General features: G+C 53.1%; 5 protein-coding genes across 5 annotated transcripts; 4 read left to right on the forward strand and 1 right to left on the reverse strand.

Moving 5' to 3' along the window:
* Nucleotides 1–1463: 1463 nt before the first annotated feature.
* Nucleotides 1464–2611, forward strand: PG997_009789 (uncharacterized protein; the record flags this gene model as incomplete). The annotated part of the gene is made up of 3 exons (XM_066814104.1): nucleotides 1464–1862; nucleotides 1930–2216; nucleotides 2425–2611. The coding sequence occupies 3 exons, from the start codon at nucleotides 1464–1466 to the stop codon at nucleotides 2609–2611; spliced, it is 873 nt and encodes a 290-aa protein (XP_066666066.1).
* Nucleotides 2612–5304: 2693 nt separating this feature from the next.
* On the forward strand, nucleotides 5305–6457 carry PG997_009790 (uncharacterized protein; the record flags this gene model as incomplete). Its single annotated transcript, XM_066814105.1, has 2 exons — nucleotides 5305–5523; nucleotides 5723–6457. The coding sequence occupies 2 exons, from the start codon at nucleotides 5305–5307 to the stop codon at nucleotides 6455–6457; spliced, it is 954 nt and encodes a 317-aa protein (XP_066666067.1).
* Nucleotides 6458–9190: 2733 nt separating this feature from the next.
* PG997_009791 (uncharacterized protein) lies at nucleotides 9191–11558 on the forward strand (the record flags this gene model as incomplete). Its single annotated transcript, XM_066814106.1, has 4 exons — nucleotides 9191–9994; nucleotides 10046–10432; nucleotides 10501–10844; nucleotides 10910–11558. The coding sequence occupies 4 exons, from the start codon at nucleotides 9191–9193 to the stop codon at nucleotides 11556–11558; spliced, it is 2184 nt and encodes a 727-aa protein (XP_066666068.1).
* Nucleotides 11559–12210: 652 nt separating this feature from the next.
* On the forward strand, nucleotides 12211–13271 carry PG997_009792 (transcription factor S-II- central domain-containing protein; the record flags this gene model as incomplete). Its single annotated transcript, XM_066814107.1, has 3 exons — nucleotides 12211–12345; nucleotides 12448–13188; nucleotides 13263–13271. 3 exons carry the CDS (start codon nucleotides 12211–12213, stop codon nucleotides 13269–13271), a joined length of 885 nt encoding a protein of 294 aa, XP_066666069.1.
* A 408-nt stretch (nucleotides 13272–13679) lies between these two features.
* Nucleotides 13680–15045, reverse strand: PG997_009793 (uncharacterized protein; the record flags this gene model as incomplete). Its single annotated transcript, XM_066814108.1, is given in 2 exon segments — nucleotides 13680–14156; nucleotides 14167–15045. 2 exon segments carry the CDS (start codon nucleotides 15043–15045, stop codon nucleotides 13680–13682), a joined length of 1356 nt encoding a protein of 451 aa, XP_066666070.1.
* Nucleotides 15046–15168: the final 123 nt, after the last annotated feature.

Consider the following 15168-nt stretch of genomic DNA (forward strand, 5'->3'; position numbering starts at 1 on the left):
TGGCCTGCTGTGGTCTGACTGGTCAGCCATGAAGAAGGGACACCAAGTTAGCAAAGTTCCGGTGCTATACGAGAACCTGACTGGCCGCCCCCTCCCCCTCGCGCCTGGCTTCAGGGGGCCCTTGTGATGACGATCTTTGCGGGTAGTGCTCTAGAACGACGAAAATCTCAGACATCACAAATTGGGAAAGCCGTCTGTGCTGCAGGGTCAACGTACGGCTGGCCTTGTAGAATCTCAGGCAAGGGAGCCCCTGCCAATCACTTCTCCTCGGAAGATGGAACAGGGTGCGCCATTGTCAGCATCAAAATACCTAATACCTGCCTATTGGGCAAGCAGGGGATACCTGGGTACTTAGTCTGTGATCCACCCAAATTACTTGGCTCCAAAAAGCAAAGAACATGATATTGCTGATACTGCTACCACTACTATCACCATTGGAAGCCTTCCACTGGCCGCCTACTCAACGGTATGGCTGTGACGCCAACCCTTCACCGTTACTACTTCCAGTGCATGCCGGACTGGGCGTCCTGTCATTTCGGCCTAATTGTGCTTAGCACGGCGGTTGAAGGGACTAGAGGGCGTTGGTAGAGGTGAAGACTAGGGGAAGCCACCGATGAATGCTTCAGTGCGGGAAGAGTATTTCCCGGGCGGTGGCGTAGGAGGTGACTCGGAGCTAGTGCCGGAGCTGAGCCGGCCAGTATGGGAGAAGTACAGGGGGAAACCGCTATTACGGTTTGGGACTATACTCAGGCTGAGGTTGAGATCGGCAACAACACAGTGTCTTGGTAATAAGTAGGTTAGAGATTAGCCTACCCTCAACACCCCCTTCTGCCCGCGGGTCCCAATTGAGTGGTTACGCACCAGCCCCGGCCGTCGCCAAGGCGTATCTTCCCCGTCTGCACCAATGGCAGAACGATCGCCGATTATCTCCCGCTGTATCACCCTGGTTATTGCGCGTAGACACACATTTGCCTGCGCCTATCAGCCGCAGGTGGAGGTATCGTCAACACGCAAACCATGTGCGAATCATTGCATAGGAGGCACCCCCACATCCTTCCCCAGCTAGCACTATTGTACGCATGCGTCAACTTCACCATCGCCTGCATCTCTGGCTAGGATGCAGAAGGGCTGACAAAAGCGACCGATGGGGAAGGAGATCGACAATGGGAGCTACCCAAGCCATCTACGCGATCGGGGCGGCGGCAGTTAGCCGATGAACTCAAAGAGCCCCTTCACTGTACCCGAATTAGGCGAGACCAAACATCTGAGACCTTAGCTGTATGGCATGCCATCCACGGGCTCTCGAACGCCGGGTGCCTTTGAAGTACATATATCTTGCCGTGTTCCTCGCATGATGATTTGAGACCTACCATTAATCGTCCTCATCTCTTATCTCGTTGACAATCCCTCAGTGTCCGAGTATATTTTCTTATCCTGCATCACTTCAAAATCGTTGCTTCATCATGTCTATGGACGGCTCTTTGCACATCGCCAAGTCGGGTGTTATCCCGCTGGCCCCTTGGAAGGCGTTTGACCATGTATGGACCTCTGTCATGGGCTACCCTGCAGACGAGTTCCGCTTCGTCGAAGGCAAGACGGCCTTTTCGACCTGGCCTGAGGTCGTCAGCATGATCGTCCTCTATGTCACAGTCGTCTTTGGCGGACGCGAGTTCATGCGCGACCGCCCACCCCTCAAGCTGAACGGCTTGTTCAAAATCCACAACCTATTTCTGACCCTGCTGAGCGGCGGTCTCCTTCTCCTGTTCATCGAGCAGCTGGCTCCTCAACTCTGGAGAGATGGCTTGTACGAGAACATCTGCGGTGCCGATGGCTGGACCAAGCCTCTCGTGACCCTTTACTACGTGAGTCTCCGACGAGTGACAAGGCAGCGCTCTGGGCCACTGGGACATGCTGCTAACAAACATATAGTTAAACTACCTCACAAAATACGTCGAACTGATCGACACCGTTTTCCTAATGGTCAAGAAGAAGCCCCTGACGTTTCTTCACACCTACCACCACCCCGCGACTGCCCTGCTCTGCTTTACTCAGCTGGCCGGCAACACCTCGGTTTCCTGGGTGCCCATCACCCTGAACCTGACGGTCCATGTGGTCATGTACTGGTACTACTTCCAAAGCGCTCGCGGCGTCAAGGTCTGGTGGAAGGAGTGGATCACCAGACTCCAGATCGCGCAATTCATTATCGACCTCGGTCAGTGACTTGGCCCATCCCTTAAGAGTCTCCCCAGCAACTTGGGTATGTCAAAAGCTTAAAAAATGCCCGGTACTAATTAAGTTGCCTGATAGGTTTCATCTACTTCGCATGCTGGGACTACTATGCTAGCGCCCATGCCCTTGGTTGCCCCATGTTGGCCGTTGCGCCGGCAAGCCACTCGCGGCTGTGATGGGATGCGTCATCCTCAGCTCTTACTTGGTACTCTTCATCATGTTCTACATCGCGACCTACCGCAAGGTCTCCCAACGCAAGATCAAGGCTGGCGTCCCTCAGGACAGCAAGTCCAACGTCTCCACCATGAAGGAGAGCGCTCACAAGGTGGCCGACAGCTGCAGCGGTGTCACTCACGGACGCACGCTGCTTGCCGAGAAATGAAATAAGTCGGACGTTTCGAAAAGGCGGCACGGCACAGCCTGACAGGTCCTTTCTCTTACTTCCGTCTCTGCTCGGTCTTTCGAACCGACCGACAATTGCATACCAACCATACTCAGATCGCGACCAATATCAATAAATCTATGATTGTTTTTGATTTTTCAACCTATGTAACTACATACATATGTACTTTCCTTTTCAGCATGTCATGGCGAAATACGGGATATTGGAATAGTTTGGTTGGGGGTGTCTTTTTCTGGGTTGAAATTCGAATAGAACTAATAAAACTTGCAAACGAACAAACTTCCACGTTCAACTTTTGACTGTCGATGTTGTGACCCCAAATGAGCCATAACCGGCCTCAATCAATTGATGCCAGCCAACTTACCTACTTACCTCCTACTATGTACTTAAACATCCATTGCATGTGGAAGTGGATGCGGATGCAAATTGTTTTTGGCACTGCGTTCTTTCTTCTTTTACCGTAGCCTATTCTCCGTGCATTGCGACTCCCAAATACTGGTCAATCATTAAAAATAAATAAAAAGAAGTTGGGGTGACGTTGATTCACGCTCGAGGGAAAGAGACCCCTGTCCCTGATCGGGCTTGCACTTGACTTGCTAGCGGCGGGAGCGACGACAGGGATTTTGGACGTGCCGCTACGGGTTCCGCTGCAACATGGCCTTAACCTTAGCTCAGCCAGATAGTCAAATCAACGGCAGTGGCTTCCTGACCAATCTGGCAATTCGGATCTTTAGCGAAGCCTGCAAGCGCCTCCAGTCCTGAACCCTGTCCCTGATCCCTGCCTTCTTTGCTCTTGGCAAACGCTAGAAGCAACAACAGCACAACCACCGCTGCTAACTCGGCCATGATTTTATTCACGTCGACAACCAACCCAGTGCGCATCTCGAACCGGGGTATTTCTCTCCCGTCAGGAAGGATCCTTTCGGAGCCTAACATGCATATGCACGTGTGACGGTATTGGTAAGCGCCATTGCCCCTTCTTCATCCTGCCTGTCTTCCAAGATCTGCAATCCTGCCATCTTCTGTCATCATCAGTGTCATGTCTACCGACCTACGTACGTACACGGAGTTTTTCCGGACACCCTCAACATGTGGTTGTTCAGCTATACACGGGACGGAGTTCTATTCCCGTCTGTAATGTCTGCGCGCGCTGTCAAAGCTAGAGTCCGACATCTAAATCATCATCAGCAGGTTCCGGATACACCCCAAGCTTGTCGCCACCGGGGAACTGGCCTGGGTATTAAGCTCCACCACAATGAGATGGGGAAAACACCAAGCAATCTTCTTTATACGCTAGGGAAGATAGCTCACCTGATATGCCGAAAACTAGTCCCCCATTCACGATCCAGTAGTGGGTGATGTGACGTTACGCCGCAAATAACTCTGGCTGTCACCACCATCGTTACAGCTCCCCAGGTGGAGAACACAGCAAACCTCCGTCTAAACAATAAGGCCATGCTCGACGTCTGACCAGCCGCGCCAATGCAGTCAGCGGCGTCCCCTGGTAACAAGGTCCTTTATCTAGAAGTCGTCTAATTGGTAGCCCTTGACACCCTCCGAAGACAACACCTACTTCGTTCATTAGCTCCGCTGTAGCCCACCGGATAACAAGAGTTCCGTCCCAACGGGACCTCGAGAGTTTCGGTCCCCATGACCCGGTTGGCTGTTTACCATGGGCCCGAGTGGAAGGCTTACCTAGCCTTACCTGTTCGAGAACGCCGCCGATGAAGATTGACATCAAGTCCCACGCCCTGGAGCCTGTTACCAGATCTACCGGGCCTTATTTTCACCAGTGGGCGTTACGAGGTGATCCCCAAACGCACTTACAAAGAGAATGCCAAGCGGTTGTCGGGCCTTTTGCCCCCCAATCCATGTGTCGGGACGTGTTCTCGATGGCATGTAACGGCTCAAGAGATGAAAGGAGGGCAAGTAAGCCTATTGAAGCATGTTCCACTGCCAATTGACGGTGTGTCCCTTCAATTCTGCTTCAGGCTCAAGGGGGGATCTGCCCGTACCTTCTATCCTAACAGCTATTTCGGTTTTTGAATACGGACAAGATCGGCGTCAAGTCAAGATGGCCCAGACATGTGCCCGTTACTGCCATCGCACGATCACCGGTACATACTCTCCTGTAGACCATAGGCCGCTGCCTGTCGATCTTTACCACATCCGATGGTTGTCTCTCAACAGGTCAACTGGTGTATGCATTGCTCGGATCCTGTTAATCAAAGACGCTCCAGGCGGATCCAGGCGGCCCTCGACATCGAAATTTTTGACAAATAGTCTCAACCGAAGGCCTAGTCTGCCTCGAAGACTCTTCCTTGTACATACTCAAGTGGCTTTGGACTTTGTGGAAATTTACGACTGATCGTGTCACATAGTCATCGCAGTCGTAAGTATTCTCGGTCCATTAAAGCTTCGTCTAATTATTATCATTCGTTTAGCCATACTGTCGATTTGGCCCTTACACGATTCTTAGTATCTTACACTTTCTCCTTAGTCTCCAACCTGCCTTCCTTACAACGTCTATATAATACAGCAGCAGCAGCAGCATTGCGATACAACAAGCATCACCGGTATCCTATATCTCCAGTACATCTACGAAGCGAACACCAGTAACTTAATCATTTCATATTTCGTTGTATCAAAGATCTGGGTATTCCAAAGCCAACATGTCGACCACACTTCTCTTCGGCTCCATCAACGACAGCCATGAGTCGGCGTATGGTGCACTCCGACCACCAGTCAGGCATCTATCCGAAGTTGATGCCCCTCTGTCACTTTATATAACACACTCAATTCAATCGTACCTCTCCTGGTCGACATTTTGGTTCTTGCTTCTATGCATTTTCATTGCATTCAACCACAAGAACATGCCCTTTATGTGGCATGTAAGTAGCGAAGCCATATCCGTCTCCCTTGGATCTTAACTAACCATGAACTTCCAATAGATTCGCATAGTAAACGCGTTTCGATTTGTTTGCCGTTCACAGCGCCCACGGGTCGCTTTGGGACCGTCGCACATATTCCAGCCGCTGATTACCTCCTCGAGAGCCCAGCTGATGGAAATTGATTTCCAACTTGCACAAGACGAACTCTTCTTACTTCTCTGACCTGGACATTGCGCGAGGTCACCTTATCTGCACCCTATTCTCGGAAGCTATTGCGTACATGCGTGGGGGTACCGCGGCATGGAGTAGTTCTGCTTCTAGGAAGCCAATGTTCGGACTTGCTCTGGGTGCTACGAGCTGCAGCTTCAAGAAGGAAATCAAGCCGTACGAGGAGTATGAAATGTGGTCCAAGATCCTCTCCTGGGACGAGAAATGGATCTACATTGCCACTCACTTCGTACGCAAAGGTGCTGCGAAGCCCAAGTCCTATTCCCTCTACCCTCAGCAAAACCGAGTCACTGCTTCAGAGCAAGAAACGTACGACGAGACTGCCGTTGATACCAACAAAGCAATCTTTGCTACTGCGATTAGCAAATGTGTTTTTAAGTCGGGCCGCAAGACCGTTGCTCCTGAACTTATGATGCAGATTGCTGGCCTGCTGCCGACCCCTCCTTTTGGTGCTGCCAATGAGAAGAGGAGTACCGAAGAACTGGATGAGGTATCACGTACGCTCCTCGAGATTGAACAGCAGCGGCAACATGGACTCAAGACTGCACAAATGCTTGGAACTGAGAGCCAAGCAACACTGGAGTCGGAGTTCCACGGTAACGACACCGATGTCTCTCTGGGTCGTCACAGTGATGGCTCGGGCGTTGCGGGTGTCGTCACTACACTCCTGCAGCTCGCTCATCTACGCCGGTCCCAACTCCTGTAAATCCATGGCAACCTCATGTCAGGTGCAATCCTTCGCCAAAGGACACACTCATCCAAAATGCTTTCATTTTCTTGACTTGATTATCTATGTTCATTGCAAAGGCGTTTTTGGATTCGGACGGCTATAATCACCACATGGAGCCCATCCCCGGGAGGGAGATTTCCTTTCCATGAAGATACCATACCTTATGCATCAGCAGTCTGCAGGCTAGTTTTGGATACAATTTTCTCGCTCGTTATATCGTATAGACCATATCAATAAAAGCTCACATATAGTGTGTACGCGGAAAGGGGCACTCGATGCAGCGTGATTTGATTCTCAACGTCCCTCAACATGGCAAGGGGACACTGACACTCAGGGTAAAGGCTGTGAAGTGAAACGACCAACATGAATCAGCAGGCATACGGTAGTCTAGCGAAACAGAATTAGACGCGCTTGGATGGTCGAATCCATTCAGATTACCAAGTGTCAGAATTTTACATAATTATTCATCAGTTTCTCTGCTTGGTAGCCCCCGTCTCGGCACTCACGGCTTCTTTGATAGGCACGACGAACCCTGACCACAAACTCAAGAGAAGAGAGTTTAATCTCCAGCTGTCTCAGAAATCAAACCCTGCTGGTATTTGATTTACCGCGTCTCTCGCTGTAAGGACCCTCCGTGCCGGGCCAGCCCTCGCTGTCTCGGAGATGTCTTCTCCTCCGTCCACACACCGTACCCTCCCACCCGCACGCACACTCACAATTATGACACGAGATAGGAGGGGGTAGAAGGCCAACCCCGAGGCCGCTTTAGTGCGAGTATTGACTTGGCGGGAGAGCAGACCCTCTCGCCCATCCATGTCAACATCAGCCCCATTGAACTCTAAATGGGGGCGACTTTACCAAAGAATGCGTCTGTGTTGGTGTGGGTGTGCATGTGGTTCACCAATGGAAGAATACTTGGAACAAGGAAGAACACATCTAGGGTCTGCAGGCACCCAGACCAGCAGTCCGCAATTGAAATCTGCCGCTGCTGGTAACAATAACAGATAGTCACTGGCGGATAGCCGGACATCCGACTCCACACACGCATGTAGAATTGATGTCCCATGTATGCAGTCTTGATAGAATGTATGTACCTTTGCTGGGATATGTTGCATACTAGCAAATACATGCAGACAGGGGGCTAGACAGACGCATGCAATGGAGGCCCAGTTCGCCTGAGCCTGGGTCTACCTGATTGCAGGCAGCCCCAAGAGCATAGACACAAGCTTCTGGCGGGTGTCTTGCCGGGTTCTGGGGGAAACCAGCAAACTATGGATATCGAGATGATGGGATGGAAGGAGGGTTAGAAGAGAGGGGTGGGAAAAGACTCCATCCTGCCGGTAACTTACCAAGCTATCGGTCGTCGGGATCCTGCACTAGACGAAATCCTCCTCGCGCCAATCCTTTCCCGGGCCGCTCTGGGAAATCTACAGGGGCCCGTCGTCCCGTCCGTCGCCTTATCACGTAGCGCTAGTATACATATGGCATTCAGCTGCTATTAGATGTGATAACATCTCAACCCGTCTATTAGATCGCCGAGACCTGACATACCGTACATAGCTGGGCACGTAACCGAGCTCTATCATGTAATTGGATCGCCCAGCTTATCGGCCCTTGTCGACACCTTAAACACGCCAACGCCCACACGAGGCGCCGCTGGCGCACCCCCTACGGTGTATCTGGGGAGGTGGCTTCGGCAGTGATATGGCCCAATACCCCCCCGCAAGGTGGGCACTAGAATCAAACACCGTCATCATAACGCAAGCTCACGGTCCAAATAGCCAAGGCACGGGTCCCCGAGTTGTCCAAAGATCTGCTACAATGCATGTTGGTGCAATAGTCAGGCAGCTAGCCCCGATCGTTCAACCCAATATGTAGCAGGAGATGAGGAAAGGAAATAATAGTGATAATAGTATGAAAAGTGATCGACGCATCCGTCATTTCCTAACCCGCGGTTGGTTTTTCTTTTTCCGAGTTACCCAGTATCTATCCCAAAATACTTGCCAACAAAGCACGGGTCCCAGGTGGAAGGTAAACAGATCGACAGACGAGCACATCATTGACCCAACTTGACGCAGGCAAAGTATGTTGGGGGAGATTGGAGCGAGACTTCCTCTTGGCTGAAGGGCAGAGCTGACCAGTGCAGGCACTTCCTCCGGACAGCCTCAGCTGAACACCCATCAAGTTCTTCAGAGTCGTACCACTCATATGCTGCCCTCGGGGGTCCTGAAAGACGAGTTTCCATTTGTGCTATATCTGGTATATACGCTGGCCGCCGAGCTGGTGTGGTAAAGCCTGGGGCATTCTCTTTCCCCGAGATCATCTTCCCTATTGGTACAACGTGTGTGTCGCCCGGTACATGTTCCAGAACAATTAGTGGGTGGGCATCGCCAAGTTTGGGTACGTAACCCTGATCGAGATCAGTCCAGCACGTCAAGTACCAAAGTTTGACTATGCTTGCGCAGTTGTCCACCCGATGCTAATGTGTGTGCAATAGTTCCCCTGCAGGAAATCTTGCTTTGCCGCGAGGCAGCAGTGCACAGGACATTCCTTTTTCCCGCAGTAACCAGGACTATTCGCGCAGTGACGTGGACCGCACATGCAGTGTTGTTGGTCTGTGAGGGTACGCGACACGCATCCGGGCCAATCCCCTGTGGCTACTTACATGAGAGTGGTGGCTTCAACAAAACGGAAGCTCTTTTGTGGAAAATGTCCACGTTCGAACCCATCAACCCAGGAGCCACACGCAAGAAGATGGCAGCACCGGGGCAGCGTGGGACGGAATGGCCCTTGAGGCCATTGTCGTCCTCCAACGACCAACCAGGCCCTGATACAGACAAGGCCGGTCAACCTTCGCCAGCTTGTGACGACTACCGCCTGCCAGTCGACCTCGACGACCCTTCACTTTCTCCAGTGCCCAACCACCATGGGCATCATGACTCTATCACCGACAGTGACCACTTCGGGAGCATGCACAGACACTCCAGATGTTTTTCCACAACGACATCCGAGAGGCCGCTGCGGCAGGCGGAATCGGTGTATGAGAGGCCGCTGTCCTTCAATGCCGACGAGCCTGAGCCGCAGCTGGATGTACCAGAGTCGGCACATGGCAAAGACGAAACGAAAGAGCGGTCGCGGTTCTCGCTCGACAATGACCGCTTCAGTGTTCTTTCTGATATCCTGTTGATGTACTCGCCCGGATTGAGCCGCTTGGCATCAAACAACAGCCAAGAAAACCGCTATCTGAAAAACGGAGAACGGAGGCTCCAGGTTCTCACCCCAATCAGCGAGCAACGGCACCCCGGAAAGATCGGAGCGCGGCTGAGCAGAAATACTATACCATGGGAACCGTCCTTAGAGGAAAATCGAGATGCGGATCGTGTGGACAAAAGCCTCCAGGACGCTCTCGAAAACAGCAACCACGAAGTCAAAGGGTGGTCGTTGGCTCTCCTCATCACTGGATTGAGCGTGGTGGTGTTCTTGATATCAATTGACAGGACAGTCATCACGACTGTAAGTGACTTGCTTTGCCAAAGCCTGATGGACGTACGCTGATTCCTGTAGGCAATCCCGTATATCACGGCCGAGTTCCACAGTACGCCAGATATAGGATGGTATGGCGCATCGTATCTGTTGACCTCATGCGCCTTTCAGCCGGTATTCGGCCGTGTTTTCACATCATTCCATATCAAGTGGTCTTACATGCTCGCCATGTGCATGTTCCTGCTCGGATCGTTAATATCGGGGGTAGCGCCAAACTCCATGACTCTCATCATCGGTCGAGCTGTGGCTGGGTTTGGGAGCGCCGGTATCCTCACCGGGAGTTTTGTCATCATTGCTACGGGTGTGCCGCTCAAATCACGCCCGATTTACTCGTCGATAGTAGGGCTGATGTTCGGTGTTGGCGCAACCGTTGGCCCGTTGATTGGCGGTGTCTTCACCGACCTTGCGGTATGTGCCAGAACCTCCTGCTAACGTGTTCGAATGCAACTAATCATGTCGATTGCCCAGACATGGAGATGGTGTTTTTATATCAACCTCCCCCTGGGGCGGTCACCCTCATCGTCATGGCACTGGTTTTCCACCCAGCTCCTCAGAGCCACCTGCACCGTCCCTTTCTCGAACGCCTCATTGATTTAGACATTATTGGAAATTTTATCCTCTTGTCGACGTCGGTCATGCTGTTTCTGGCCCTCGAGTTCACCACCACAGGTGACTCCTGGGGCAGCGCTAAGATTGTTGGCCTGTTCAGCGGATTTGGGGCGGGTATTCTGGCTTTTGCCACCTGGCAGTGGTGGAAACAAGACGGCGCATTAATCCCACCCAGTATTGTGATGCAGCGAACCGTGGCTGCGGCCTGCCTGTCAGGCTTCTTTATGTACGGTGCCTTGCTCATCCACACTTACTTCCTGCCCATCTGGTTCCAAGCGGTTTGGGGTACACGGCCATTCAGTCGGGCGTTGGCATGATCCCCTACTTCGTGGCAAATGCGCTCTTCTCCCTTTTTTCGGGGATCTTCGTCTCCAAGGTTGGCTATTTCACCCCGCCAGCCATCTTGGGCAGCGTCATTTATATAGTAGGCTGCGGCATGTTTACTCTGTTCCACCCCAACATGAGCACCAGCATGTGGATAGGCTTGCAGATACTCGCCTCTGCTGGCTTCGGCATGTCCATTCAGCAGGGGTTCACCGCCGTCCAGACCGTCCTCTCCAAGGACGACATAGCTGTGGGCACGGCATCCGTAGTGGCAGCACAGTCTCTGGGCGGCGCCATATTCATATCGGTCGGCAACAACGTCTTCCAGGCGCGCCTCCGGTCCATCATCGCAGCTGACAACCTCGACAGCATCGACGTTGACGCGGTTGTCGCCGCTGGAGCGACGGCGTTCCGACACCTCGTGCCCCCGAACGAGTTGACTCGGCTCATCCTGGATTACAACGGGGCGCTCCAGACGGTGTTTCTTGTTGCTGTTCCCCTTGCAAGCTTGGCCTTGGTTGCAAATTGTTGCCTTGAGTGGAACTCAGTCAAAGGCAAGGCGCCTTCGACGTTCGAGGGGAGCGAGAAGGGAGGAAGCTGAGTAATGATGACGACCCGAGAATGCAAATACCATGTTCATAATTAATTTTTCATGTCCAAATTGAAATGAACTATATATCTTTTTCTTATTGAATGACAGCTCTCTTCGCCAGCGAGTTTTCGTGTGCAATGTTTGACAATTGCCATCACAATGCAGTGCAATCAATGTTGGGCTCATTGGCTTCCGAAGGAGTATTCCGGATTACTAATCGGCATCGGTGTCCATCGTCCCAACTCCGACCTGCCGACCAGACCACGTCCGTGCACGGGCCACCCAGGCTGGCGTACGTGGGTCCCCATCATCGCCTTATTTGCCCGTCGCAAGACTTGATTGATGATTGCTGGATGCTATTCCATTATTCAGGCTGCATTGTTGCCGCATGCGGGCAATGATCAAACACAGCTGCACTTTCGCCTCACCGTGATCCTGCTACCATTATTTCGGTTTTCCCCCATTGCAGCTTGGTGGTCTTCAGGTCATCTTGCATTGCTGGAAACTCCTAGTCCGCCTTTTCGGACAGCTTCAATCGGTGCCATTAAATTGAGGACCATTGTCACCCGCATCCATCGAAAAGAAGGCTGCAACAACATTCCTCTCTTCCTACACCGAGGTTACAACCACGATATTTCGATCGCTTTGCGGAACCTTCAAAATGTTGGACGCACGCGAAGTCGCGAACCGCGTCAAGGCCCTTCAGGCCTCGATCGGCAAGAGTGAACCTGCCGACATAATGTCCCAAATAGAGACATTGAAGAAGGAGGTTGCTCCGACTGAAGAGATGCTACGAGTAGGTCATCATCCTTCCTTTACCCTTACTCAGCCCTCTTTTTGAAGCACCCTCAATAAGTGCGCACCTTCCAAGATGGCTTGCTAACATAGACACTTGCAGACTACCAAGGCTGGTCTGCTCATGGGCAAACTCCGACAGAATGCGAACAAAGATATTGCGCGCGCCGCCACCGAAGTTGTTGCCAAGTGGAAGAAGTGTGTCGAGCAAGAGAAGGCCGCTAAGAAGGGCAAAGCATCCGCCTCACCTGTTCCCAAGCCTGCGTCGCCTGCGCCCAAACCCGCCGGCAACAAGAAGAAGTTCGAAGGCGATCCTGAGAAGCGCAAGTTCCAGGATGACGGTGTAGATGTCAAGCGCACGGGCTCCGCAACCCGCGACAACTGTATCGGTCTCATCTACAACGGTCTTGCCTATCGATCCACCGAACCGGTTGACTCTGTTCTCCAGCGCGCCATCGAGGTGGAGAACGCGGCCTTCAAGGCATTCCACGGCGAGTCGAAAGAGTACAAGGAGAAGATAAGGTCCTTGTTCCAGAACTTGAAGGTCAAGTCCAATGCCGACCTCGGCAAAGGCGTCATGTCTGGTGAAATCATCGCGGAAAAGTTCGTTCGCATGTCGAGCCAAGAGCTGATGTCGGCCGAGATGCGCAAGCAGAACGCGCTGCTTGAGGAAGAGAACATGAAGAAGGCGCAGATTCCCATCGCTGAGAAGAGTATGAGTGAATCGCTGGAGTGCGGCAAGTGTAAGAAGCGTATGGTGGCATACAGCCAAGCCCAGACACGCAGTGCTGATGAACCTATGACAACCTTCTGCGAGTGCATGAACTGCCGCCACCGATGGAAGGTAAGTTTTATCCAAGTTCTGGATGTCGGGAGTCGCTGCCTCTATACACAAATACTGACAACACTGCACTGTAGTTCTCTTGAGCTTTCCCACTTTATGCACCCTGCAAGTCGGACCGAGCCTGGATCACAGATTTGGGATCCGGCTATGTGGGAAATTTCCTTGGACGTTGCACATTTCCCTCTAGGGTTGCGAACAGACAGCATTGGCTGGCGGGGCGTTACGAGTTTTGATTAGAGATGCCCAACGGTATAAGGTGTCTTTACAGAATGGCGTACGATAGAAGGATACTCCTTCTCTACAATTGTTTGCTATTAGTCTTTCATGCAGGTTTGGCAACTCCCTAATTCACGCGGTGTGAAATCGATCATGAGCAATTCTGGTTGGTGACGCGACTGTAATATAGATCCTGGTGTAAACAAGCTCGAGCTTCAGGGCCCGGAGGGCCGAATCAATGGACCGTAGCATGCCTCTCACTTCTCCCTGTCATCTTAATGTTTGATACCCAGTAGCTGGAAGAGGTCGTCGTGGTTGGTCTCATCTTCAAGACCCATTTCACCAACGCACTTCCAGAATTTGCTCAAATGTCTGGTCCCCGAATCACATATGATGGTGACGACTTGGCTGCCCTTGGGCAGAGTCATAGCGGCAGTCACGGCTGCTACACAGTTGACAGCCGTGCTGCTGCCCGCGAAGATGCCGTCGTGCTCCACCAGCCAGCGTGCCATCTTGCAGGCCTGCTCGTCCGTGACCTTGACCGCGTCGTCAATGAGGTCACGCCCGGCCTCGAAGTTCTCGGTGATTCGGTTGATGCCGACGCCCTCCACGATCGTGTCCACCTGCTGCCGCCGCCTTGTGCCTTCCTTCTCCGTGTTCGAGTACATGACGCCGTGCCGCACCTTGTTGTAGAGCCCACTGCCCTGCGGGTCCGCCAGCACCACCTTCAGGCCGGCCAGCTTGGCCTCATCCTTCAGGTACCGCGCCACGCCCGAGAGGGGTGCCGCCGGTGCCGGCACCCGCGACGAAGGCATCGACCTGACCGCCTGTCTGGAAGTAGATCTCGGGGCCCGTGGTCTTGAAGTGCGCCTGGTAGTTGGCTTGCGACTCGAACTGGTCGGCGAAGAAGCCCCGGCTCTCAGTCTCTTGCGACTCGGTGTGCTCGCGCGCGCGCCGGTGCGCCAGGTTCACAAAGTGGTCCGGCGACGTGATGGGAGCCGGGCGCACCCGCTCCACCGTCGCGCCCAGGTGGTGCAGCAGGTCCGACTTCTCGGTCGCCTGGTCGTCGGGCATGCAGATGTGCGCCTTGTAGCCCTTGGCGCGCGCGAGGGCCGCGATGGAGATGCCGGTGCTGCCGACGGTGCCCTCGTAGATGGTATCGCCGCGGCCGGGGACCAGCAGGCCGGCCTCCTCGGCGGCCTGGATCATGTTGAGCGCCACGCGGTCCTTGGGGCTGTTGCCGGCGCCGTTCAGGAACTCGGCCTTGGCCAGGATGACGCGGCCCGTGGCGTCGGACAGGCTCTTGATCTCGACGAGCGGCGTGTTGCCGATGCAGCCCTCGATGCCCTCGACTATGCCTGCCGTCGGGGGCAGGGGCCCGGACTGTGCGCTGCCTCTTTTCCCCTCATTGTCCTCGAGCTCCACGGGACCCCAGAAAAGACTTGATCTCCGCCTGGCCACGTCCGAGTCGGTTGTTGTCTGTGCCCGGCGTGCCTGGCGTGCCCGATTCTTCCCCTGCTGGAAACGATTCTCGAGATCGGGGTACAAATCTTTGAATCCCAAGGTCAGGAGGATTCCTGATGTAAAGGCTACGGCAACTGCCGCGGAGCCATATGCTTTCGGATGATTGCTTAAAGACATGGCCTTAGTACGTCACCATGATTTCCATCTCACAATATTTATGAATTTCGGGTTTCTTCAAACATAATTGGTCAAGTTGTGAGGAGTGTGTGGCAGACGAGGGAGACTTATTGAAGCCGTTAT

Source organism: Apiospora hydei (genome assembly GCF_038363865.1).
Source record: "Apiospora hydei strain CBS 114990 chromosome Unknown utg000007l_segment0_segment0, whole genome shotgun sequence".
Taxonomy (NCBI): domain Eukaryota; kingdom Fungi; phylum Ascomycota; class Sordariomycetes; order Amphisphaeriales; family Apiosporaceae; genus Apiospora; species Apiospora hydei.